We start from the raw sequence: 27382 nt of genomic DNA, 5'->3' as shown, positions 1-27382 counted from the left end.
GCAAAAGCGGCGTTGGTACTGAAAAAGGGGGCGGGGCAACGGCGGGCGGTTGGATGAAAAAGGGGGCGGGGCCAACACGACCGCCGGAACCCAAAAAAAAGCGGGGGGGGGGCGGGGCGGGGCCAAGGCGGCGATTGGACCAATAGGGGACGGGGCAAAAGCGGCGTTGGTACTGAAAAAGGGGGCGTGGCAACGGCGGGCGGTTGGATGAAAAAGGGGGCGGGGCCAACACGACCGCCGGAACCCAAAAAAAAGCGGGGGCGGGCGGGGCGGGGCCAAGGCGGCGATTGGACCAATAGGGGACGGGGCAAAAGCGGCGTTGGTACTGAAAAAGGGGGCGGGGCAACGGCGGGCGGTTGGATGAAAAAGGGGGCGGGGCCAACACGACCGCCGGAACCCAAAAAAAAGCGAGGAGGGGGCGGGGCGGGGCCAAGGCGGCGATTGGACCAATAGGGGACGGGGCAAAAGCGGCATTGGTACTGAAAAAGGGGGCGGGGCAACGGCGGGCGGTTGGATGAAAAAGGGGGCGGGGCCAACACGACCGCCGGAACCCAAAAAAAAGCGAGGAGGGGGCGGGGCGGGGCCAAGGCGGCGATTGGACCAATAGGGGACGGGGCAAAAGCGGCGTTGGTACTGAAAAAGGGGGCGGGCCAACGGCGGCCGTTGGACAAAAGTGGGCGGGGCCAAGGAGGTGCTTGGACCAAAAGGGGGCGGGGCCAAGGCGCTGGTTAGACAAAAGGGGGAAGGGGTGGGGGAGGGCGCGGACGCCGACGCCGCTGGGTTGGAAACGGGGGCGTGGTCACTGACACGTTCGGCGTGGGGGGGGGGGAGAAAGGGCGTGGCTACATGGGCGTATGCAAAAGAGAACGTGACCACCGCCTGACCGGGACAGCGGCGGGGGCAAAGCGCGATGACGTCACTTCCGGCCGGCGGGGACAAGGGGCGGAGCAAGTCAAGATGGCGGCGCTGAGAGTGGGGCGAGGAGGTGGGAGAAGGAGACAGGGTCAGAGGGCGAGGAGGGTTAGAGAGAGAGAGTAGGAGGGATGTATGAGAGGGGAGCAAGGGGCTGTATGAGGGGAGAGGGGTGAGAGGGGGTAGGAGAGGGGAGCAAGGGGCTGTATGAGGGGAGGGGAGGGGGGTAGGGGAGGGGAGCAAGGGGCTGTATGAGGGGAGGGGAGGGGGGTAGGAGAGGGAAGCAAGGGGCTGTATGAGGGGAGGGGAGGGGGATAGGAGAGGGGAGCAAGGGGCTGTATGAGGGGAGGGGAGGGGGGTAGGAGAGGGAAGCAAGGGGCTGTATGAGGGGAGGGGAGGGGGGTAGGAGAGGGGAGCAAGGAGCTATATGAGAGGAGGTGGGGAGCAAGGGGCTGTATGAGGGGCGGAGGGTATAAAAAGGAAGGGGGAAGGGGGTATGAGAGGGGAAAGGAGGGGGCTATGAGAGGGGAAAGGAGGGGCTATGAGAGGGGAGGAAGGGGCTGTATGAGGGGAGGGGGGTATGAGAGGGGAGGAGGGGGGTATGAGAGGGGAGCAAGGGGCTGTATGAGGGGAGGTGGTTTGGAGAGGGGAGGAGGGGGTGTATGAAAGGGGCGGAGGGGAGTATGAGGAGGTTAGGAGAGGGGAGTATGAGGGGGGTAGGAGAGGGGAGTAGGAGGGGGGTAGAAGAGGGGAGTAGGGGGTAGAAGAGGTGGGGTAGGAGAGGGGAGTAGGAGGGGGGGTAGGAGAGGGGAGGAGGGTGAGAGAGGAAGAGGGGAGCGGGTATACGAGAGGAGAGGAGGGGGTGTATGAGAGGGGAGGAGGGGTGTATGACCAGGGGGTGGAGAATATATCAAAGTGTTGCAGTGAGGGGTGTAGAATATATCAAAGTGTTACAGTGAGGGGTGTTGGGTATATCAGAGTGTTACAGTGAGGGGTGTGTGATATATCAGAGTGTTACAGTGAGGGGTGTGGGATTTATCAGGGTTACAGTGAGCGGTGTGGGGTATATCAGAGTGTTACAGTGAGGGGTGTGGGATATATCAGTGTTACAGTGAGGGGTGTGGGGTATATCAGTGTTACAGTGAGGGGTGTGGGATATATCAGTGTTACAGTGAGGGATGTGATATATATCAGTGTTACAGTGAGGGGTGTGGGATATATCAGAGTGTTACAGTGAGGGGTGTGGGGTATATCAGTGTTACAATGAGGGGTGTGGTGTATATCAGGGTGTTACAGTGAGGGGTGTGGGGTATATCAGAGTGTTACAATGAGGGGTGTGGTGTATATCAGGGTGTTACAGTGAGGGGTGTGGGGTATATCAGAGTGTTACAATGAGGGGTGTGGTGTATATCAGGGTGTTACAGTGAGGGGTGTGGGGTATATCAGAGTGTTACAGTGAGGGGTGTGGTGTATATCAGAGTGTTACAATGAGGGGTGTGGTGTATATCAGGGTGTTACAGTGAGGGGTGTGGGGTATATCAGAGTGTTACAGTGAGGGGTGTGGGGTATATCAGAGTGTTACAGTGAGGGGTGTGGTGTATATCAGAGTGTTACAGTGAGGGGTGTGGGTTATATCAGTGTTACAGTGAGGGGTGTGGCATATATCAGAGTGTTACAGTGAGGGGTGTGGGTTATATCAGTGTTACAGCGAGGGGTGTGGGTTATATCAGTGTTACAGCGAGGGGTGTGGGATATATCAGTGTTACAGTGAGGGGTGTGGGATATATCAGAGTGTTACAGTGAGGGGTGTGGGGTATATCAGAGTGTTACAGTGAGGGGTGTGGGGTATATCAGAGTGTTACAGTGAGGGGTGTGGGGTATATCAGAGTGTTACAGTGAGGGGTGTGGGATATATCAGAGTGTTACAGTGAGGGGTGTGGGATATATCAGAGTGTTACAGTGAGGGGTGTGGGGTATATCAAAGTGTTACAGTGAGGGGTGTGGGGTATATCAGAGTGTTACAGTGAGGGGTGTGGGATATATCAGAGTGTTACAGTGAGGGGTGTGGGATATATCAATGTGTTACAGTGAGGGGAGTGGGATATATCAGAGTGTTACAGTGAGGGGTGTGGGGTATATCAGAGTGTTACAGTGAGGGGTGGGGGGTATATCAGAGTGTTATAGTGAGGGGTGTGGGGTATATCAGAGTGTTACAGTGAGGGGTGTGGGATATATCAATGTGTTACAGTGAGGGGAGTGGGATATATCAGAGTGTTACAGTGAGGGGTGTGGGGTATATCAGAGTGTTACAGTGAGGGGTGTGGGGTATATCAGAGTGTTACAGTGAGGGGTGTGGGGTATATCAGAGTGTTACAGTGAGGGGAGTGGGATATCTCAGAGTGTTACAGTGAGGGGTGTGGGGTATATCAGAGTGTTACAGTGATGGGTGTGGGATATATCAGAGTGTTACAGTGAGCGGTGTGGTATATCAGAGTGTTACAGTGAGGGGTGTGGGGTATATCAGAGTGTTACAGTGAGGGGTGTGGGATATATCAATGTGTTACAGTGAGGGGAGTGGGATATATCAGAGTGTTACAGTGAGGGGTGTGGGGTATATCAGAGTGTTACAGTGAGGGGTGGGGGGTTATATCAGAGTGTTATAGTGAGGGGTGTGGGGTATATCAGAGTGTTACAGTGAGGGGTGTGGGATATATCAATGTGTTACAGTGAGGGGAGTGGGATATATCAGAGTGTTACAGTGAGGGGTGTGGGATATATCAGAGTGTTACAGTGAGGGGTGTGGGATATATCAGAGTGTTACAGTGAGGGGTGTGGGGTATATCAGAGTGTTACAGTGAGGGGTGGGGGGTATATCAGAGTGTTATAGTGAGGGGTGTGGGGTATATCAGAGATTTGATGCGAGGGGTGTGGGATATATCACAGTGTCAGAGTGAGGGGTGCGGGGTATATCAGAGTGATATACTAAGGGGTGTGGGATATATCTGTTACAGTGAAGAGTGCGAGGGTGTATGAGCGGGGAAGGGAGGGGGGTGTATGAGCGGGGAGGGGAGGGGAGGTGGGTGTATGAGCGGGGAGGGGAGGTGGGGGTATGAGCGGGGAGGGGAGGTGGGGGTATGAGCGGGGTGGGGAGGTGGGGGTATGAGCGGGGTGGGGAGGTGGTGGTATGAGCGGGGTGGGGAGGTGGGGGTATGAGCGGGGAGGGGAGGTGGGGGTATGAGCGGGGAGGGGAGGTGGGGGTATGAGCGGGGAGGGGAGGTGGGGGTATGAGCGGGGAGGGGAGGGGGTGTATGAGCGGGGAGGGGAGGGGGGTGTATGAGCGGGGAGGGGGGTGTATGAGCGGGGAGGGGAGGGGGGTGTATGAGCGGGGAGGGGGGTGTATGAGCGGGGAGGGGAGGTGGGGGTATGAGCGGGGAAGGGAGGTGGGGGTATGAGCGGGGAGGGGGGTGGATGAGCGGGGAGGTGGGGGTATGAGAGGCATGACAAGGGAGGATTCTATGGGAGGGGAGGGGGGGCTATGGGAGGGAGAGGTGAAGGGAGGGTTTGAGGGGGGTGGGGAGGAGGGGGTGTTTATGAGAGGGGAGGAGGGGGGTCTGGGAGGGGGTGTCGGAGGGATTACTCTGTGGCTCTGCTGTTTATATGTCGCTGTGTAACATTAACTCTCCTCTGGGCTATTGTGTTTTGCAGTTCCCAGCAGTTGTATCTGGACCTTATTGACTGTCAGAGCGGTAAGTGCTTGATGGGGACAGTGTAGAGGGAGATTTACTCTGTATCTAACCCCGTGCTGTACCTGTCCTGGGAGTGTTTGATGGGGACGGTGTAGAGAGAGCTTTACTCTGTGTCTAACCCCGTGCTGTACCTGTCCTGGGAGTGTTTGATGGGGACAGTGTAGAGGGAGATTTACTCTGTATCTAACCCTGTGCTGTACCTGTCCTGGGAGTGTTTGATGGGGACAGTGTAGAGGGAGATTTACTCTGTATCTAACCCCGTGCTGTACCTGTCCAGGGAGTGTTTGATGGGGACAGTGTAGAGGGAGATTTACTCTGTATCTAACCCCGTGCTGTACCTGTCCTGGGAGTGTTTGATGGGGACAGTGTAGAGGGAGATTTACTCTGTATCTAACCCCGTGCTGTACCTGTCCTGGGAGTGTTTGATGGGGACAGTGTAGAGGGAGCTTTACTCTGTATCTAACCCCGTGCTGTACCTGTCCTGGGAGTGTTTGATGGGGACGGTGTAGAGGGAGCTTTACTCTGTATCTAACCCCGTGCTGTACCTGCCCTGGGAGTGTTTGATGGGGACAGTGTAGAGCGAGCTTTACTCTGTATCTGGTTTGAGGTTGTCTCATTGGGTGGAGTTGGGATTAATCGATGTCCTGTTGGCTGGTCCTGTCACAGACACCCCTGACACATTGTGCGTTGGTGGCTCCCATCCTCACACGGAACCTTGCGGCCGAAGCCAAGAAGACATACCAGCGAGAGAAACCACATATGAACATCGGCACAATTGGGCATGTAGACCACGGGAAAACCACACTGACTGCGGCTATCACCAAAGGTACAGAGGCTGCTCCCTGATAGATCACCATGTCACCCTGGTATACCCCACACCCCTCACTGTAACACTCTGATATATCCCACACCCCTCACTGTAACACTCTGATATATCCCACACCCCTCACTGTAACACTCTGATATATCCCACACCCCTCACTGTAACACTCTGATATATCCCACACCCCTCACTGTAACACTCTGATATATCCCACACCCCTCACTGTAACACTCTGATATATCCCACACCCCTCACTGTAACACTCTGATATATCCCACACCCCTCACTGTAACACTCTGATATATCCCACACCCCTCACTGTAACACTCTGATATATCCCACACCCCTCACTGTAACACTCTGATATATCCCACACCCCTCACTGTAACACTCTGATATATCCCACACCCCTCACTGTAAGACACTGATATACCCCACACCCCTCACTGTAACATTTTGATATACCCCACACCCCTCACTGTAACACTCTGATATACCCCACACCCCTCACTGTAACACTCTGATATACCCCACACCCCTCACTGTAACACTCTGATTTATCCCACACCCCTCACTGTAACACTGATATACCCCACACCCCTCACTGTAACACTGATATACCCCACACCCCTCACTATAACACTCTGATATACCCCACACCCCTCACTGTAACACTGATATACCCCACACCCCTCACTGTAACACTGATATACCCCACACCCCTCACTGTAACACTGATATACCCCACACCCCTCACTGTAACACTGATGTACCCCACATCCCTCACTGTTAACACTGTGATATACCCCACACCCCTCACTGTAACACTGATATACCCCACACCCCTCACTGTAACACTGATATACCCCACACCCCTCACTGTAACACTCTGATATAACCCACACCCCTCACTGTAGCACTCTGATATACCCCACACCCCTCACTGTAACACTCTGATATACCCCACATCCCTCACTGTAACACTCTGATATACCCCACACCCCTCACTGTAACACTCTGATATACCCCACACCCATCACTGTAACACTCTGATATACCCCACACCCCTCACTGTAACACTCTGATATACCCCACACCCCTCACTGTAACACTCTGATATACCCCACACCCCTCACTGTAACACTCTGATATACCCCACACCCCTCACTGTAACACTCTGATATACCCCACACCCCTCACTGTAACACTCTGATGTACCCCACACCGCTCACTGTAATACTCTGATATACCCCACACCGCTCACTGTAACACACTGATATATCCCACACCCCTCACTGTAACACCCTGATATACCCCACACTCCTCACTGTAACACTGTGATATATCCCACCCCCCTCACTGTAACACTCTGATATACCCCACCCCCCTCACTGTAACACTATGATATACCCCACACCCTCAGTGTAACACTATGATATACCCCACACCCATCACTGTAACACACTGATATACCCCACACCCCTCACTGTAACACTGATATACCCCACACCCCTCACTGTAACACTGATATACCCCACACCCCTCACTGTAACACTGATATACCCCACACCCCTCACTGTAACACTGATATACCCCACACCCCTCACTGTAACACTGATATACCCCACACCCCTCACTGTAACACTGATATACCCCACACCCCTCACTGTAACACTGATATACCCCACACCCCTCACTGTAACACTGATATACCCCACACCCCTCACTGTAACACTGATATACCCCACACCCCTCACTGTAACACTGATATACCCCACACCCCTCACTGTAACACTGATATACCCCACACCCCTCACTGTAACACTGATATACCCCACACCCCTCACTGTAACACTGATATACCCCACACCCCTCACTGTAACACTGATATACCCCACACCCCTCACTGTAACACTGATATACCCCACACCCCTCACTGTAACACTGATATACCCCACACCCCTCACTGTAACACTGATATACCCCACATCCCTCACTGTAACACTCTGATATACCCCACACCCCTCACTGTAACACTCTGATATAACCCACACCCCTCACTGTAACACTCTGATATACCCCACACCCCTCACTGTAACACTCTGATATACCCCACACCCCTCACTGTAACACTCTGATATACCCCATCCCTCACTGTAACACTCTGATATACCCCACACCCCTCACTGTAACACTCTGATATACCCCCGCACCCCTCACTGTAACACTCTGATATACCCCACACCCCTCACTGTAACACTCTGATATACCCCACACCCCTCACTGTAACACTCTGATATACCCCACACCCCTCACTGTAACACTCTGATATACCCCACACCCCTCACTGTAACACTCTGATATACCCCACACCCCTCACTGTAACACTCTGATGTACCCCACACCGCTCACTGTAATACTCTGATATACCCCACACCGCTCACTGTAACACTCTGATGTATCCCACACCCCTCACTGTACCACCCTGATATACCCCACACTCCTCACTGTAACACTGTGATATATCCCACCCCCCTCACTGTAACACTCTGATGTATCCCACACCCCTCACTGTAACACCCTGATATACCCCACACTCCTCACTGTAACACACTGATATACCCCACACCCCTCACTGTAACACACTGATATACCCCACACCCCTCACTGTAACACACTGATATACCCCACACCCCTCACTGTAACACTCTGATATACCCCACACCCCTCACTGTAACACTCTGATATACCCCACACCCCTCACTGTAACACTCTGATGTATCCCACACCCCTCACTGTAACACCCTGATATACCCCACACTCCTCACTGTAACACTGTGATATATCCCACCCCCCTCACTGTAACACTCGGATATACCCCACCACCCTCACTGTAACACTATGATATACCCCACACCCTCAGTGTAACACACTGATATACCCCACACCCTCAGTGTAACACACTGATATACCCCACACCCTCAGTGTAACACACTGATATACCCCACACCCTCAGTGTAACACACTGATATACCCCACACCCCTCACTGTAACACTCTGATATACCCCACACCGCTCACTGTAACACTCTGATATAACCCACACCCCTCACTGTAACACTCTGATATACCCCACACCCCTCACTGTAACACTCTGATATACCCCACACCCCTCACTGTAACACTCTGATATACCCCACACCCCTCACTGTAACACTCTGATATACCCCACACCCCTCACTGTAACACTCTGATATACCCCACACCCCTCACTGTAACACTCTGAAATACCCCACACCCCTCACTGTAACACTCTGATATACCCCACACCCCTCACTGTAACACTCTGATATACCCCACACCCCTCACTGTAACACTCTGATGTACCCCACACCGCTCACTGTAATACTCTGATATACCCCACACCCCTCACTGTAACACACTGATATATCCCACACCCCTCACTGAAACACCCTGATATACCCCACACTCCTCACTGTAACACTGTGATATATCCCACCCCCCTCACTGTAACACTCTGATATACCCCACCCCCCTCACTGTAACACTATGATATACCCCACACCCTCAGTGTAACACTATGATATACCCCACACCCCTCACTGTAACACACTGATATACCCCACACCCCTCACTGTAACACTGATATACCCCACACCCCTCACTGTAACACTGATATACCCCACACCCCTCACTGTAACACTGATATACCCCACACCCCTCACTGTAACACTGATATACCCCACACCCCTCACTGTAACACTGATATACCCCACACCCCTCACCGTAACACTGATATACCCCACACCCCTCACCGTAACACTGATATACCCCACACCCCTCACCGTAACACTGATATACCCCACACCCCTCACTGTAACACTGATATACCCCACACCCCTCACTGTAACACTGATATACCCCACACCCCTCACTGTAACACTGATATACCCCACACCCCTCACTGTAACACTGATATACCCCACACCCCTCACTGTAACACTGATATACCCCACACCCCTCACTGTAACACTGATATACCCCACACCCCTCACTGTAACACTGATATACCCCACATCCCTCACTGTAACACTCTGATATATCCCACACCCCTCACTGTAACACTGATATACCCCACACCCCTCACTGTAACACTCTGATATAACCCACACCCCTCACTGTAACACTCTGATATACCCCACACCCCTCACTGTAACACTCTGTTATACCCCACACCCCTCACTGTAACACTCTGATATACCCCACACCCCTCACTGTAACACTCTGATATAACCCACACCCCTCACTGTAACACTCTGATATACCCCACACCCCTCACTGTAACACTCTGATATACCCCACACCCCTCACTGTAACACTCTGATATACCCCACACCCCTCACTGTAACACTCTGATATACCCCACACCCCTCACTGTAACACTCTGATATACCCCACACCGCTCACTGTAATACTCTGATATACCCCACACCGCTCACTGTAACACTCTGATGTATCCCACACCCCTCACTGTACCACCCTGATATACCCCACACTCCTCACTGTAACACTGTGATATATCCCACCCCCCTCACTGTAACACTTTGATATACCCCACCCCCCTCACTGTTACACTATGATATACCCCACACCCTCAGTGTAACACACTGATATACCCCACACCCCTCACTGTAACACACTGATATACCCCACACCCCTCACTGTAACACACTGATATACCCCACACCCCTCACTGTAACACACTGATATACCCCACACCCCTCACTGTAACACTCTGATATACCCCACACCCCTCACTGTAACACTCTGATATACCCCACACCCCTCACTGTAACACTCTGATATACCCCACACCCCTCACTGTAACACTCTGATGTATCCCACACCCCTCACTGTAACACCCTGATATACCCCACACTCCTCACTGTAACACTGTGATATATCCCACCCCCCTCACTGTAACACTCTGATATACCCCACCCCCCTCACTGTAACACTATGATATACCCCACACCCTCAGTGTAACACACTGATATACCCCACACCCTCAGTGTAACACACTGATATACCCCACACCCTCAGTGTAACACACTGATATACCACACACCCCTCACTGTAACACTCTGATATACCCCACACCCCTCACTGTAACACTCTGATATAACCCACACCCCTCACTGTAACACTCTGATATACCCCACACCCCTCACTGTAACACTCTGATATACCCCACACCCCTCACTGTAACACTCTGATATACCCCACACCCCTCACTGTAACACTCTGATATACCCCACACCCCTCACTGTAACACTCTGATATACCCCACACCCCTCACTGTAACACTCTGATATACCCCACACCCCTCACTGTAACACTCTGATATACCCCACACCCCTCACTGTAACACTCTGATATACCCCACACCCCTCACTGTAACACTCTGATATATCCCACACCCCTCACTGTACCACCCTGATATACCCCACACTCCTCACTGTAACACTGTGATATATCCCACCCCCCTCACTGTAACACTCTGATATACCCCAGCCCCCTCACTGTAACACTATGATATACCCCACACCCTCAGTGTAACACACTGATATACCCCACACCCCTCACTGTAACACACTGATATACCCCACACCCCTCACTGTAACACACTGATATACCCCACACCCCTCACTGTAACACACTGATATACCCCACACCCCTCACTGTAACACTCTGATATACCCCACACCCCTCACTGTAACACTCTGATATACCCCACACCCCTCACTGTAACACTCTGATATACCCCACACCCCTCACTGTAACACTCTGATGTATCCCACACCCCTCACTGTAACACCCTGATATACCCCACACTCCTCACTGTAACACTGTGATATATCCCACCCCCCTCACTGTAACACTCTGATATACCCCACCCCCCTCACTGTAACACTATGATATATCCCACACCCTCAGTGTAACACACTGATATACCCCACTCCCCTCACTGTAACACACTGATATACCCCACACCCCTCACTGTAACACACTGATATACCCCACACCCCTCACTGTAACACACTGATATACCCCACACCCCTCACTGTAACACTCTGATATACCCCACACCCCTCACTGTAACACTCTGATATACCCCACACCCCTCACTGTAACACTCTGATATACCCCACACCCCTCACTGTAACACTCTGATATACCCCACACCCCTCACTGTAACACTCTGATATACCCCACACCCCTCACTGTAACACTCTGATATACCCCACACCCCTCACTGTAACACTCTGATATACCCCACACCCCTCACTGTAACACTCTGATATACCCCACACCCCTCACTGTAACACTCTGATTTATCCCACACCCCTCACTGTAACACTGATATACCCAACACCCCTCATTGTAACACTCTGATATACCCAACACTCCTCACTGTAACACTGTGATATATCCCACACACCTCACTGTAACACTCTGATATACCCCACACCCCTCACTGTAACACTGATATATCCCACACACCTCGCTGTAACACTCTGATATTTCCCACACCCCTCGCTGTGACACTCTGATATATCCCACACCCCTCGCTGTAAAACTGATATTTCCCACACCCCTCTGTGTACCCTGCAATATAGCAGTGGGGGTGAGATAGGGAGTGGGGGATGGGTGTGTGGCGAGCAGTGCGGTAGGTTGGGGGTGGGAGAATGGCAGAGAGAGTGGAGGTGTGGGAGAGAGCCTGGGAGCGAGTGTGGGGGTGGTGAGGGAGAGAGGTGGAGAATGTTGGGTGGGGGAGAGAGGTGGAGAGGGTTGGGTGGGGGGGAAGAGGTGGAGAGGGTTGGGTGGGGGGGAAGAGGTGGAGAGTGTTGGGTGGGGGGAAGAGGTGGAGGGGTTTGGGTGGGGGGGAAGAGGTGGAGAGGTTTGGGTGGTGGGAAGAGAGGTGGAGAGGGTTGGGTGGGGGGGAAGAGGTGGAGAGGGTTGGGTGGGGGGGAAGAGGTGGAGAGGGTTGGGTGGGGGGGAAGAGGTGGAGAGTGTTGGGTGGGGGGGAAGAGGTGGAGAGGGTTGGGTGGGGGGGGAAGAGGTGGAGGGGGTTGGGTGGGGGGAAGAGTTGAAGGGGGTTGGGTGGGGGGAAGAGGTGGAGGGGGTTGGGTGGGGGGGAAGAGGTGGAGAGGTTTGGGTGGTGGGAAGAGAGGTGGAGAGGTTTGGGGGTTGCGGAGAGAGGTGGAGAGTGTTGGGTGGGGGAGAGAGGTGGAGAGTGTTGGGTGGGGGGGAAGAGGTGGAGAGTGTTGGGTGGGGGAGAGAGGGTGGAGAGGTTTGGGGGTTGCGGAGAGAGGTGGAGAGTGTTGGGTGGGGGGAAGAGGTGGAGAGTGTTGGGTGGGGGGGAAGAGGTGGAGAGTGTTGGGTGGGGGGGAAGAGGTGGAGAGGGTTGGGTGGGGGGGAAGAGGTGGAGGGGGTTGGGTGGGGGGAAGAGTTGGAGGGGGTTGGGTGGGGGGAAGAGGTGGAGGGGGTTGGGTGGGGGGGAAGAGGTGGAGAGGTTTGGGTGGTGGGAAGAGAGGTGGAGAGGTTTGGGGGTTGCGGAGAGAGGTGGAGAGTGTTGGGTGGGGGAGAGAGGTGGAGAGTGTTGGGTGGGGGGGAAGAGGTGGAGAGTGTTGGGTGGGGGAGAGAGGTGGAGAGGTTTGGGGGTTGCGGAGAGAGGTGGAGAGTGTTGGGTGGGGGGAAGAGGTGGAGAGTGTTGGGTGGGGGGGAAGAGGTGGAGAGTGTTGGGTGGGGGAGAGAGGTGGAGAGGTTTGGGGGTTGCGGAGAGAGGTGGAGAGTGTTGGGTGGGGGAGAGAGGTGGAGAGGTTTGGGGGTTGCGGAGAGAGGTGGAGAGGTTTGGGGGTTGCGGAGAGAGGTGGAGAGGTTTGGGGGTTGCGGAGAGAGGTGGAGAGGTTTGGGGGTTGCGGAGAGAGGTGGAGAGTGTTGGGTGGGGGAGAGAGGTGGAGAGGTTTGGGGGTTGCGGAGAGAGGTGGAGAGGTTTGGGGGTTGCGGAGAGAGGTGGAGAGTGTTGGGTGGGAGAGAGAGGTGGAGAGTGTTGGGTGGGGGGGAAGAGGTGGAGAGTGTTGGGTGGGGGAGAGAGGTGGAGAGGTTTGGGGGTGGGGGAGAGAGGTGGAGAGGTTTGGGGGTTGCGGAGAGAGGTGGAGAGGTTTGGGGGTTGCGGAGAGAGGTGGAGAGGTTTGGGGGTTTGCGGAGAGAGGTGGAGAGTGTTGGGTGGGGGAGAGAGGTGGAGAGTGTTGGGTGGGGGAGAGAGGTGGAGAGTGTTGGGTGGGGGAGAGAGGTGGAGAGTGTTGGGTGGGGGAGAGAGGTGGAGAGGTTTGGGGGTTGCGGAGAGAGGTGGAGAGGTTTGGGGGTTGCGGAGAGAGGTGGAGAGTGTTGGGTGGGGGAGAGAGGTGGAGAGGTTTGGGGGTTGCAGAGAGAGGTGGAGAGTGTTGGGTGGGGGAGAGAGGTGGAGAGTGTTGGGTGGGAGAGAGAGGTGGAGAGTGTTGGGTGGGGGAGAGAGGTGGAGAGGTTTGGGGGTTGCGGAGAGAGGTGGAGAGGTTTGGGGGTTGCGGAGAGAGATGGAGAGGTTTGGGGGTTGCAGAGAGAGGTGGAGAGTGTTGGGTGGGGGAGAGAGGTGGAGAGGTTTGGGGGTTGCAGAGAGAGGTGGAGAGTGTTGGGTGGGGGAGAGGTGGAGAGTGTTGGGTGGGGGGAGAGAGGTGGAGAGTGTTGGGTGGGGGAGAGAGGTGGAGAGTGTTGGGTGGGGGAGAGAGGTGGAGAGTGTTGGGTGGGGGAGAGAGGTGGAGAGTGTTGGGTGGGAGAGAGAGGTGGAGAGTGTTGGGTGGGGGAGAGAGGTGGAGAGTGTTGGGTGGGGAGAGAGGTGGAGAGTGTTGGGTGGGGGAGAGAGGTGGAGAGTGTTGGGTGGGGGAGAGAGGTGGAGAGTGTTGGGTGGGGGAGAGAGGTGGAGAGGTTTGGGGGTTGCGGAGAGAGGTGGAGAGTGTTGGGTGGGGGAGAGAGGTGGAGAGTGTTGGGTGGGGGAGAGAGGTGGAGAGTGTTGGGTGGGGGAGAGAGGTGGAGAGTGTTGGGTGGGGGAGAGAGGTGGAGAGTGTTGGGTGGGGGAGAGAGGTGGAGAGTGTTGGGTGGGGGAGAGAGGTGGAGAGTGTTGGGTGGGGGAGAGAGGTGGAGAGTGTTGGGTGGGGGAGAGAGGTGGAGAGGTTTGGGGGTTGCGGAGAGAGGTGGAGAGTGTTGGGTGGGGGAGAGAGGTGGAGAGGTTTGGGGGGAGAGAGAGAGGTGGTTGGTGGGAGAGAGGGGGGCGAGGGTTGAGGGTGGGAGAGCGTTGGGGGGGGTGGAGAGTGGGAGAGAAGGGGGAGAGAAGAGGTTGGGGGGGGAGGGAGAGTGGGAAAGAAGGGGGAGAGAAGAGGTTGGCGGGGGGAGGGACAGTGGGAGAGAGGGGGGAGAGAAGAGGTTGGGGGGGAGCGAGAGCGCGAGTGGAGGGGAGAGAGAGTGGGGGAGCAGAGTGGAGGGGAGCATCTGTCCGGGGTACAGAACATACGAGTGTGGGGGGTGGGGAGAGGCGGTGGTGAGATTGCGCGCTGTGCCTTCGTGACCTGTAACCGGGTGACCCCCCCTCTTTTCCACCCCCCCCTCCCCCCCTGCAGTTCTGGCGGAGGCCGGGGGAGCCAAGTTTAAGAAGTACGAGGATATCGACAACGCGCCGGAGGAGAAAGCTCGTGGTATCACCATCAACGCCTCCCACGTGGAGTACACCACTCCGAACCGACACTACGCACACACCGACTGCCCGGGGCACGCCGACTACGTCAAGGTGAGACTCCGGCCGAGGGGCTGCGGGGAGGTTGGGGGCGGGTGGGGCGTGAGGGGGAGGGTCCCGACGTGTCACAGCCTCTGAGTACCACCCCCCCCACCCACCCCGCGGGCTCAGCCACCGGCTTCGGGTACCCTGGTTTTGCCCGCCTCGCGCCCCTTTGATCAGTCGGGTGGCTCCAGAAGGGATCGGACCCCTTGACGTTCGAAGTGGCGACCAACTCAAAGCAGCGGGGGTGGGGGGAGGCCCAGAGAGAGAGAGAGATTCAGGGGGTCCCCCAGGGAGACGGGACCACGAAGATGTCACCAACACAGGTACGCAGGAGAATTGGAGGGGAGGGGAGGGGTGACCAGAAGGCTGGTCGTTGGATCTTTGGAGGTGGAGGGTGGGGGTGCGGACGAGGGGACCGGGTCTCCCTCCCTCCCTCCCTTCCTTCCTTCTGTGCAAGGTCCTGCTCAGAGTGCTCCCGCCTCCCCGGGAGCCGTTCCCGGACTCCACGCCACGCGCGGGATGCGGAGGGAGTGCGTTGCCGATTTACCGGAACGATACCTGCCCTCCCGAGGGGTTAAATGACGAGGCGGGGGGGGCTGGGTGGGTGGTGGGGGATTAGACACAAACTCTGGGTCGTTATTCCCTGGAATTTCGGAGGTTAAGGGGATGCAATTCGATCGAAGTTTTCAGGATGTTCGGGGGAACCGATAGAGTCGGGAGAGTGAGAGAGAGAGACAGACACGATTTACACCGCTTGGAGGGAGTCTAAATTTATAATCGGATCTTCCAGGAGTGAAATTAGGAAACGCTCCTTCACACAAAGGGCGGGAGAGGCTTGGAACTCTCTCTCCCCCCCAACGGCAACCCGTCAATTGTCAAGTTTAAAAAATCGGTCAGATCGATGGGTTCCTGTTACCCAAAGGTGTTAAGGGAATTGAGGCGAAAGTGGGCGGGCGGAGATAGGTCACGGATCAGCCACAGGCTCGATTAAGGGTGACGTAACGGGCGAGGGGCTGAATGGCCTCCTCCCTTTTCAGAGGCCCAGTGGAGGCTCACAGGCTGGTAGCGGGACAGTCGATTAGAACGAGTAGGGGGCAGGTAACGCCGGCAAAGCAGATGCCTGTCGGTCAGGTTTGCAATTGAACTCTGACTGGCCCTTGCCAGTAGAGCATGACCCCCCCGTCCTCCCGGCCCCGTGCATGTTTTTAAATAACGCTCGCTCGCTCTCTCTCGCCACAGAACATGATCACGGGAACAGCACAGCTCGATGGCTGCATACTGGTCGTTGCGGCAACAGATGGACAGATGCCCCAGACCCGAGAGCACTTGTTACTGGCGAAGCAGGTGAGAGGTGCATGGGTGGGCAGAGGGGCTAGTGCGAGTCGGGCATTGCAGCCGCGCTGTGGGAGGGTCGGTGCTGAGGGAGCGCCGCACTGTGGGAGAGTCAGTACTGAGGGGGAGCCGTACTGTCGGAGGGTCAGTGCTGAGGGAGTGCCGCACTGTGGGAGGGTCAGTGCTGAGGGAGCGCCGCACTGTGGGAGGGTCAGCGCTGAGGGAGAGCCGCACTGTCGGAGGGTCAGTGCTGAGGGAGAGCCGCACTGTGGGAGGGTCAGTGCTGAGGGAGCACCGCACAGTCGGAGGGTCAGTGCTGAGGGAGAGCCGCACTGTCGGAGGGTCAGTGCTGAGGGAGCACCGCACTGTCGGAGGGTCAGTGCTGAGGGAGCGCCGCACTGTCGGAGGGTCAGTGCTGAGGGAGCGCCGCACTGTCGGAGGGTCAGTGCTGAGGGAGCGCCGCACTGTCGGAGGGTCGGTGCTGAGGGAGCGCCGCACTGTGGGAGGGTCAGTGCTGAGGGAGCGCCGCACTGTGGGAGGGTCAGTGCTGAGGGAGCGCCGCACTGTGGGAGGGTCAGTACTGAGGGAGCGCCGCACTGTGGGAGGGTCAGTGCTGAGGGAGCGCCGCACTGTCGGAGGGTCAGTGCTGAGGGAGCGCCGCACTGTCGGAGGGTCAGTACTGAGGGAGCGCCGCACTGTCGGAGGGTCAGTACTAGGTGCGTCTCCTGTGTCCCCAGATAGGAGTGCAGCACATTGTGGTCTACGTCAACAAGGCTGACGCGGTGGAGGACAAGGAGATGTTGGACCTGGTTGAACTCGAGATGCGCGAGCTGCTGACAGAGTTTGGTTACGATGGCGAGAACACCCCTGTTATCCTGGGCTCTGCCCTCTGCGCCCTGGAGGTACGTGTGAACCCACCCCTCCCTCCCTCCCTCCGCATCCGAGACCCGTTACTCCACCCCTCCTGTCTCCGGGAACGCTTTTTCCCCCCCCTCGCTGGGAACGCCCTCGATTCAATCTCTCCGCGCCCCCCCCACCCCCCTTAACCTCCTCCGCTTCCGGGGAGAGCAATCCCAGCTTCTCCCGCTCTCTCTCTCTCTCTCTCTCTCTCTCTCTCTCTCCCCACACGGACTGAAGTCCCCTCGTCGTCTCTCCCTCCCCCACACCCACCCACCGGGAACCGTTCCGGTAAATGTCCTCCGCACCCTCTCCGACTGTTTTCACCGAGACCGTTTTCTTCTTTCCCCAGAATCGGAAGGAGGAGATTGGAAGGGATTCCATCGTGAAGCTGCTGGACGCTGTCGACACATTCATCCCCCTCCCAGACCGGGATTTGGAGCACCCCTTTCTCCTCCCCATCGAGCAGATCTACTCCATCCCAGGTAAAAGGCAGAGGCACCCGACTCTCCCCCGGGGTCCGGGCGCCCGGCTCTCCCCTGGGGTCCGGGTCCCACCCCACGGGCACCGACTCTCCCCGGGGTACAGGGGAAGGGTTGCTTTGTCTTTGGGGTGGAGATCTTCTAGTAACGCTGTCTTTTTCTCTCTGTCTCCCCCTTCTCCCAGGCCGTGGGACAGTTGTGACTGGCACACTCGAGCGTGGTGTTATTAAAAAGGGGGACGACTGTGAATTTATTGGACACAACAAGAACCTGCGATCAGTGGTTACAGGTGAATCAATCTCTCCCTACCTCCCTTCTCACTGTCTCCCACATCACTGCACAGCCAGTGAATCAACCTGCCTCTACCTCACTTCTCACCGTCTCGAACATCGCTCTTCTTCCTTTTGTGGTCTCGGGATCTTTTGCCTGCTTCTGATATGATTGACCCTCCGACAATGCAGCGATCCCTCAGCACTGACCCTCCGACAGCGCGGCGCTCCCTCAGCACTGACCCTCCGACGGTGCGGCGCTCCCTCGGCGCTGACCCTCCGACAGTGCGGCTCTCCCTCGGCGCTGACCCTCCGACAGTGCGGCTCTCCCTCAGCACTGACCCTCCGACAATGCGGCGATCCCTCGGCGCTGACCCTCCGACAGCGCGGCGCTCCCTCGGCGCTGACCCTCCGACAGTGCGGCGCTCCCTCGGCACTGACCCTCCGACAATATGGCGATCCCTCAGCACTGACCCCCCCACAGCGCGGCGCTGAACCCCCCCCACCACAGCGCGGCGCTGACCCCCCTCCGACAGCGCGGCTCTCCCTCGGCGCCGACCCTCCGACAGCGCGGCGCTGACCCCCCCCACAGCGCGGCGCTGACCCCCCCCTCCCCCCCCCACAGCGCGGCTCCCCCTCGTTTGCGAAGGGCTTGGATGTTATAATATGACGACGGAGGGGTTCCTGCCTTGAGAGGCGAGATGGGAACGAACGTGCCTCAGGTCCCAGCCTGGGAGATTGGGATGGGCAGTGGAAGACTCACCTCCGTGGGCCGGTCCTGAGCTCAACAGCCTGAGGCTCGACACCCGTGTCCTTCGGAGTGAAGACCCTGTTCTCTCTTTCTCGCAGGCATCGAGATGTTCCACCAGAACCTGGACCGGGCAGAAGCCGGTGATAACCTGGGTGCCCTTGTGCGAGGCCTGAAACGTGAAGATGTCCGTCGTGGGATGATCCTGTGTAAACCAGGATCCATTAAGCCCCATCAGAAGGTGGAGGCGCAGGTACTCAGCGGGGGTTCGGCGAGATGTTGGGGGAGGGGGGTGCAATAGCTCCGCTAAGTAGTGACAGAGAGGGGCCTTGAATAATCGCCTTAGAGCGCCATTGGAAGCCATTCGGCCCATCGACCCTGTGCTGACTCTTTGAATGAGCAGTGCAATTAGTGCAACTGTCCTCCCCACACCCCCACCTCTCCAATCCACTCTTTCCCCACAAATCCTTTTCCCCTTCAAAAATCTATCCATTCGGCCCCTCGAGCCTGCTCCGCCCTTAATCCAGCCTGTGGCTGATCATCCACCTCAACTCCACCTTAATCCAGCCTGTGGCTGATCATCCACCTCAACTCCACCTTAATCCAGCCTGTGGCTGATCTTCTCCCTCAACTCCACCTTAATCCAGCCTGTGGCTGATCATCCACCTCAACTCCACCTTAATCCAGCCTGTGGCTGATCATCCACCTCAACTCCACCTTAATCCAGCCTGTGGCTGATCTTCTCCCTCAACTCCACCTTAATCCAGCCTGTGGCTGATCTTCTCCCTCAACTCCACCTTAATCCAGCCTGTGGCTGATCATCCACCTCAACTCCACCTTAATCCAGCCTGTGGCTGATCTTCTCCCTCAACTCCACCTTAATCCAGCCTGTGGCTGATCATCCACCTCAACTCCACCTTAATCCAGCCTGTGGCTGATCATCCACCTCAACTCCACCTTAATCCAGCCTGTGGCTGATCTTCTCCCTCAACTCCACCTTAATCCAGCCTGTGGCTGATCATCCACCTCAACTCCACCTTAATCCAGCCTGTGGCTGATCATCCACCTCAACTCCACCTTAATCCAGCCTGTGGCTGATCTTCTCCCTCAACTGCACATTTCCGCACTCTCCCCATATCCCTCGACCCCCTCCGCGGCTCCCTGGAATTAGAGAATTCTAAAGATTCGCAACCACCCTCCCCACCGAGCGAGGAAGAGCTTTGTAATGGTTCGCTTTTCTCCACCACTCCCCCCCACCGCACTCACCCCAACCAAACCCCTGCAGGTTTACGTCTTAAGCAAGGAGGAGGGAGGCCGTCACAAACCTTTCATCGCGAACTTCAAGCCTGTGATGTTCTCCCTGACGTGGGACATGGCCTGTCAAGTGCAGCTCCCCACGGGCAAGGTAAGAGGGACCGAGGTGGGAGAGAGGGGCTGGGGTGGGGAGCTCGGAACCTCCGCTCGTCCTGATCCATATGTGTCTGCGACTGGCGATCGCTCTCATTTACACACGAACACGTGTCCTGTCGCTCCCGCTCTCTCTCGCCCGCCACTCCCGCTCCCGCTCTCTCGCCTGCCGCTCCCGCTCTCTCGCCCGCCGCTCCCGCTCTCTCGCCCGCCGCTCCCGCTCTCTCGCCCGCCACTCCCGCTCGTGCTCTCTCTCGCCCGCCGCTCCCGCTCTCTCGCCCGCCGCTCCCGCTCTCTCTCGCCCGCCGCTCCCGCTCTCTCTCGCCCGCCGCTCCCGCTCTCTCTCGCCGCGCTCCCGCTCTCTCTCGCCCGCCGCTCCCGCTCTCTCTCGCCCGCCGCTCCCGCTCTCTCTCGCCCGCCGCTCCCGCTCTCTCTCGCCCGCCGCTCCCGCTCTCTCTCGCCCGCCGCTCCCGCTCTCTCTCGCCCCCGCCGCTCCCCGCTCTCTCTCGCCCGCCGCTCCCGCTCTCTCTCGCCCGCCGCTCCCGCTCTCTCTCGCCCGCCGCTCCCGCTCTCTCTCGCCCGCCGCTCCCGCTCTCTCTCGCCCGCCGCTCCCGCTCTCTCTCGCCCGCCGCTCCCGCTCTCTCTCGCCCGCCGCTCCCGCCTCGCTCTCGCCCGCGCTCGCGCTCTCTCTCGCCCGCCGCTCGCGCTCTCTCTCGCCCGCCGCTCGCGCTCTCTCTCGCCCGCCGCTCGCGCTCTCTCTCGCCCGCCGCTCGCGCTCTCTCTCGCCCGCCGCTCGCGCTCTCTCTCGCCCGCCGCTCGCGCTCTCTCTCGCCCGCCGCTCGCGCTCTCTCTCGCCCGCCGCTCGCGCTCTCTCTCGCCCGCCGCTCGCGCTCTCTCTCGCCCGCCGCTCGCGCTCTCTCTCGCCGCGCTCGCGCTCTCTCTCGCCCGCCGCTCGCGCTCTCTCTCGCCCCGCCGCTCGCGCTCTCTCTCGCCCGCCGCTCGCGCTCTCTCTCGCCCGCCGCTCGCGCTCTCTCTCGCCCGCCGCTCGCGCTCTCTCTCGCCCGCCGCTCGCGCTCTCTCTCGCCCGCCGCTCGCGCTCTCTCTCGCCCGCCGCTCGCGCTCTCTCTCGCCCGCCGCTCGCGCTCTCTCTCGCCCGCCGCTCGCGCTCTCTCTCGCCCGCCGCTCGCGCTCTCTCTCGCCCGCCGCTCGCGCTCTCTCTCGCCCGCCGCTCGCGCTCTCTCTCGCCCGCCGCTCGCGCTCTCTCTCGCCCGCCGCTCGCGCTCTCTCTCGCCCGCCGCTCGCGCTCTCTCTCGCCCGCCGCTCGCGCTCTCTCTCGCCCGCCGCTCGCGCTCTCTCTCGCCCGCCGCTCGCGCTCTCTCTCGCCCGCCGCTCGCGCTCTCTCTCGCCCGCCGCTCGCGCTCTCTCTCGCCCGCCGCTCGCGCTCTCTCTCGCCCGCCGCTCGCGCTCTCTCTCGCCCGCCGCTCGCGCTCTCTCTCGCCCGCCGCTCGCGCTCTCTCTCGCCCGCCGCTCGCGCTCTCTCTCGCCCGCCGCTCGCGCTCTCTCTCGCCCGCCGCTCGCGCTCTCTCTCGCCCCGCCGCTCGCGCTCTCTCTCGCCCGCCGCTCGCGCTGTCTCTCGCCCGCCGCTCGCGCTCTCTCTCGCCCGCCGCTCGCGCTCTCTCTCGCCCGCCGCTCCCGCTCTCTCTCGCCCGCCGCTCCCGCTCTCTCTCGCCCGCCGCTCCCGCTCTCTCTCGCCCGCCGCTCCCGCTCTCTCTCGCCCGCCGCTCCCGCTCTCTCTCGCCCGCCGCTCCCGCTCTCTCTCGCCCCGCGCTCCCGCTCTCTCTCGCCCGCCGCTCCCGCTCTCTCTCGCCCGCCGCTCCCGCTCTCTCTCGCCCGCCGCTCGCGCTCTCTCTCGCCCGCCGCTCCCGCTCTCTCTCGCCCGCCGCTCGCGCTCTCTCTCGCCCGCCGCTCGCGCTCTCTCTCGCCCGCCGCTCCCGCTCGCGCTCTCTCTCGCCCGCCGCTCCCGCTCGCGCTCTCTCTCGCCCGCCGCTCCCGCTCGCGCTCTCTCTCGCCCGCCGCTCCCGCTCGCGCTCTCTCTCGCCCGCCGCTCCCGCTCGCGCTCTCTCTCGCCCGCCGCTCCCGCTCGCGCTCTCTCTCGCCCGCCGCTCCCGCTCGCGCTCTCTCTCGCCCGCCGCTCCCGCTCGCGCTCTCTCTCGCCCCGCCGCTCCCGCTCGCGCTCTCTCTCGCCCGCCGCTCCGCTCGCGCTCTCTCTCGCCCGCCGCTCCCGCTCGCGCTCTCTCTCGCCCGCCGCTCCCGCTCGCGCTCTCTCTCGCCCCGCCGCTCCCGCTCGCGCTCTCTCTCGCCCCGCCGCTCCCGCTCGCGCTCTCTCTCGCCCGCCGCTCCCGCTCGCGCTCTCTCTCGCCCGCCGCTCCCGCTCGCGCTCTCTCTCGCCCGCCGCTCCCGCTCGCGCTCTCTCTCGCCCGCCGCTCCCGCTCGCGCTCTCTCTCGCCCGCCGCTCCCGCTCGCGCTCTCTCTCGCCCGCCGCGCTCCCGCTCGCGCTCTCGCCCGCCGCTCTCCCGCGCGCGCTCTCGCCCGCCGCCCGCGCGCTCTCGCCCGCCGCCCGCGCGCTCTCGCCCGCCGCCCGCGCGCTCTCGCCCGCCGCCCGCCCCTCCCACTGTCTTACTCTGCTCTCTCTGCGCCCTGCAGGAGCTGGTGATGCCCGGTGAAGACACCTCCCTGACGCTCACCCTCCGGCAGCCCATGGTGCTGGAGAAGGGCCAGCGATTCACCCTGCGCGATGGTAACCGCACCATCGGCACAGGCCTGGTCACCGCCGTCCACGAGAGCCTCGGCGCCGACGAATTGAACTGGGGCTGATTTGTACGGGCTCTACGTCCCACCCCGCTCCATCACCACCTCCCGTCCGCCAACGAGCGGCCAGGGGAGGGGGGGTGGAAGGTTTCGCAAAGCTCGGAAGATTCCAACAGATGTTTCTCTCTCTCTCTCTCTCTCTCCCCCCCCCCACCCCGAAAATGTTTTTTTTTTATTTTGCAGATTCCTCTAGCTCTATGTCTATGTGGAGTTTAATTTAAAACACCTCGCGTTGTTATATTTTTTAAATAAAGTCAGGCAAAACTGTGAAACGCCTTGTTTCTCGCCAGGGAAGGAGAGGCTTTCGCTCAAGCCCCTCGCTGGGAATGCGCAGTTTTAGACTCTCACAACGATTCACACTGCAGGAGAGAAGGGTGGTGGTGGGCTGGACTGGCAAGTCAGCTCTGATAGGCCGCTGCGGTGTGGCTGTGGGGGTGGGGTGGGGTGGGGGAGGTGGTCTGCAGGCTTCCCAAGATCCTGGCCAATTCCCAGAAAAAAATAAGGACGTACCCAGGCCTGAGCGCAGTCCTGCTGTTTGCAGAGCACAGGCCTCAAATGAACATACGGTGCTTCAAGCACGTATAAATGAGCCATGTTACGAGCTTGGCCGGTTATGCTAAACCAGTTACGTGTGTGTGTGGTGGGGGGGGAGATTAGCGCACTCGATACAAGTGCCGCCCATGGCGCTGTTAGGGAGAGAGTTCCAGGATTTTGACCCGTGTGGTATAGGTACACCCACGGCGCTGTTAGGGAGGGAGTTCCAGGATTTTGTCCCCGTGTGGTGTAGGTACACCCACGGCGCTGTTAGGGAGGGAGTTCCAGGATTTTGTCCCGTGTGGTGTAGGTACACCCACGGTGCTGTTAGGGAGGGAGTTCCAGGATTTTGTCCGTGTGGTGTAGGTACACCCACGGTGCTGTTAGGGAGGGAGTTCCAGGATTTTGTCCCGTGTGGTGTAGGTACACCCACGGCGCTGTTAGGGAGGGAGTTCCAGGATTTTGTCCCGTGTGGTGTAGGTACACCCACGGCGCTGTTAGGGAGGGAGTTCCAGGATTTTGTCCGTGTGGTGTAGGTACACCCACGGCGCTGTTAGGGAGGGAGTTCCAGGATTTTGTCCCCGTGTGGTGTAGGTACACCCACGGCGCTGTTAGGGAGGGAGTTCCAGGATTTTGTCCCCCGTGTGGTGTAGGTACACCCACGGCGCTGTTAGGGAGGGAGTTCCAGGATTTTGTCCTGTGTGGTGTAGGTACACCCATGGCGCTTAGGGAGGGAGTTCCAGGATTTTGTCCGTGTGGTGTAGGTACACCCACGGCGCTGTTAGGTAGCGAGTTCCAGGATTTTGGCCCCGTGTGGTGTAGGTACACCCATGGCGCTGTTAGGGAGGGAGTTCCAGGATTTTGTCCCGTGTGGTGTAGGTACACCCACGGCACTGTTAGGGAGGGAGTTCCAGGATTTGGACCCAGCGACAGTGAAGGAAAGGCTGATATATTTCCAAGTCAGGATGGTGAGGGGCTCGGAGGGGAACTTCCAGGTGGTGGTGTTCCCCATGTGTCTGCTGCCCTCGTCCTTCTAGATGGTAGAGGTCGGATTCAGTGATGGTAATGCCATTTAGCATCAAGGGGCAATGGTTAGACTCTTGTTGGAGATGGTCATTGCCTGGCACTTGTGTGGTGTGAATGTTACTCACCACTTGTCAGCCCTGAGCCTGGATATTGTCCAGGTCTTGCTGCATTTGGACATGGGCTGCTTCAGTATCTGAGGAGTCACGAATGGTGCTGAACATTGTGCAACCATCAGCGAACATCCCCACTTCTGACCTTATGATGGAAGGAAGGTCATTGATGAAGCAGCTGAAGATGGTTGGGCCGCGGACACTAACCCTGAGGAACTCCTGCAGTGATGTCCTGGAGCTGAGATGACTGACCTCCAACAACCACGACCATCTTCCTTTGTGCTGGGTATGACTCCCTCAGCGGAGAGACTTCCCCCTGATTCCCATTGACTCCAGTTTTGCTGGGGCTCCTTGATGCCACACTCGGTCAAATGCTGCCTTGATGTCAAGGGCAGTCACTCTCACCTCACCTCGGGAGCTCAACTCTTGTGTCCATGTTTGAACCAAGGCTGTAATGAGGTCAGGAGCTGAGTGACCCTGGCAGAACCCAAACTGGGCCTCAGTGAGCAGGTTATTGCTAAGCAAATGCCGCTTGGTAGCTCTGTTGATGACCCCTTCCATTACTTTACCAATGATGGAGAGTAGACCGATGGGGCAGTAGTTGGCCGGGTTGGATTTGTCCTGCTTTTTGTGTACAGGACATACCTGGGCAATTTCCCACATAGCCGGGTAGATGCCAGTGTTGTAGCTGTACTGGAACAGCTTGGTTAGAGCACGGCAAGTTCTGTAGCACAAGTCTTCAGTACTATTGCCGGAATATTGTCAGGGCCCATAGCCTTTGCAGTATCCAGTGCCTTCAGCCGTTTCTTGACATCACGTGGAGTGAATCGAATTGGCTGTGATGCTGGGGACCTCCGGAGGAGGCCGAGATGGATCATCCACTCGGCACCTCCGGCTGAAGATTGTAGCCAATGCTTCAGCCTCATCTTCTGCACGGATGTGCTGGGCTCCCCCATCACCGAGGAAGGGGATACTTGTGGAGCCTCCTCCTCCCAGTGAGCTGTTTAATGGCCCACCACCATTCACGACTGGACGTGGCGGGACTGCAGAGTTTTAGATCTGACCCGTCGGTTGTGGGATCGCTGAGCTCTGCCTATCACTTGCTGCTTCTGCTGTTTGGCGCGCAAGCGGTCCTGGGTTGTTGCTTCACCAGGTCGGCACCTCCCTTTTAGGTATGCCTGGTGTTGCTCCTGGAATACCCTCCTGCCCTCTTCACCGAACCAGGGTCGATCCGCTGGCTTGATGGGAATGGGAGAGTTGGGGGTGGGGGGGTGGGGGAATAGGCTGAGCCATGAGTTTACAGGTTGTCTCCTTGAAGATTTGAAGGCGCAAACACTAATTTGTTTATTTTTTAAATCGTTCATTTTTTTCTTACATTAATCGAATTTAAATATACCCAGCTGCCTTGACAGGGATTGAACTGGAATCTTAATCATTAGTCCCGATCTCTGGATTGAGAGTCCAGTAACGTAGCGGCAGTAACACGCCACCTACAACAGGGAGCACCGTTGTGCCATATTTAGCATGGAGGTCGCGGTTAAACCCTGTATAAAACTCTGGGATCGCTCCCGGCTGGAGTTTCGTGTCCAATTCCTGGCTCCGCAATCTGGGGTGAGGCAGGGGTGGTGGTGGTGGGGGTGGTGGTGGACGAGGGGACTTCAGTCCGTGTGTGGGGAGAGAGAGAGAGAGAGCGGGAGAAGCTGGGATTGTTCTCCCCGGAAGCGGAGGAGGTTAAGGGGGGTTGGGGAGGAGAATGAATCGAGGGCGTTCCCCATCGGGAAGGGGGTGTCGGGATCGAGTGAGTCAGTGAGGGGGGGGGGGGGGAAACTGTTCCCGGTGACAGGAGGGGTGGGGGAACCAGAGGGACAGGGATGGAGGGTGATCGGGGGGGAGGGGGGGGAAGAAGCAGAGTTGGGGGGGGGAGATGGGGAAAGGGTTTATTTGGGACCCAGCGAGATGCTGGGGTCTGGAAGGCGCTGCCTGAAAGGGCGGTGGGAGCAGATGGGGATTAGGTGGTGATGTTTAAAAGGGTGTAGGTGCCCGTGGGGGGGGGGAGAAACCTGTACCCCGAGGGGGTGTGTCGGTGCTTGTGAGAAGGTCCCGTACCCCGAGGGGGGGGAGAGTCGGTGCCTGTGAGGGAGGGTCCAGTACATGGTAAATTATTTGGAGATTGCGCAAGAAGGTTTTCAACAAAGTTTATTGATGTTAATTTTTCCAACTCAGTCCTGACCCTCGTGGAGAGGTAACAAGGCTGATGGTGAGTGAGGGAGAGGGGGTAAATGGGGGAGGGGGTGAGTGAGGGAGAGGGGGAAAATGGGGGAGGGGGTGAGTGAGGGG

General features: G+C 58.3%; 1 protein-coding gene across 2 annotated transcripts; it reads left to right on the top strand.

Moving 5' to 3' along the window:
* Positions 1–873: 873 nt before the first annotated feature.
* tufm (Tu translation elongation factor, mitochondrial) lies at positions 874–23642 on the top strand. 2 transcript variants are annotated; one of them, XM_041180033.1, is made up of 11 exons: positions 874–985; positions 4618–4658; positions 5325–5484; positions 15215–15381; positions 16612–16716; positions 17442–17606; positions 17954–18086; positions 18268–18372; positions 19202–19353; positions 20386–20505; positions 23211–23642. In XM_041180033.1, the coding sequence occupies exons 1-11, from the start codon at positions 958–960 to the stop codon at positions 23379–23381; spliced, it is 1347 nt and encodes a 448-aa protein (XP_041035967.1). In that variant the 5' UTR covers positions 874–957; the 3' UTR covers positions 23382–23642. The 2 variants fall into 2 exon arrangements, with proteins under 2 accessions (XP_041035967.1, XP_041035968.1); XM_041180034.1 differs by lacking the exon at positions 17442–17606.
* Positions 23643–27382: the final 3740 nt, after the last annotated feature.

Source organism: Carcharodon carcharias, chromosome 38 (assembly GCF_017639515.1).
Source record: "Carcharodon carcharias isolate sCarCar2 chromosome 38, sCarCar2.pri, whole genome shotgun sequence".
Taxonomy (NCBI): Eukaryota; Metazoa; Chordata; class Chondrichthyes; order Lamniformes; family Lamnidae; genus Carcharodon; species Carcharodon carcharias.
This window is presented reverse-complemented; position numbering and strand designations above follow the sequence as displayed.

Coding starts and splice junctions, on each gene's coding strand:
- tufm (XM_041180033.1), top strand. CDS start 958: ATGGCGGCGCTGAGAGTGGGGCGAGGAG. Junction 17,607..17,953: donor CTGCCCTCTGCGCCCTGGAG/GTACGTGTGAAC, acceptor TTCTTTCCCCAG/AATCGGAAGGAGGAGATTGG. Junction 19,354..20,385: donor ATCAGAAGGTGGAGGCGCAG/GTACTCAGCGGG, acceptor AAACCCCTGCAG/GTTTACGTCTTAAGCAAGGA.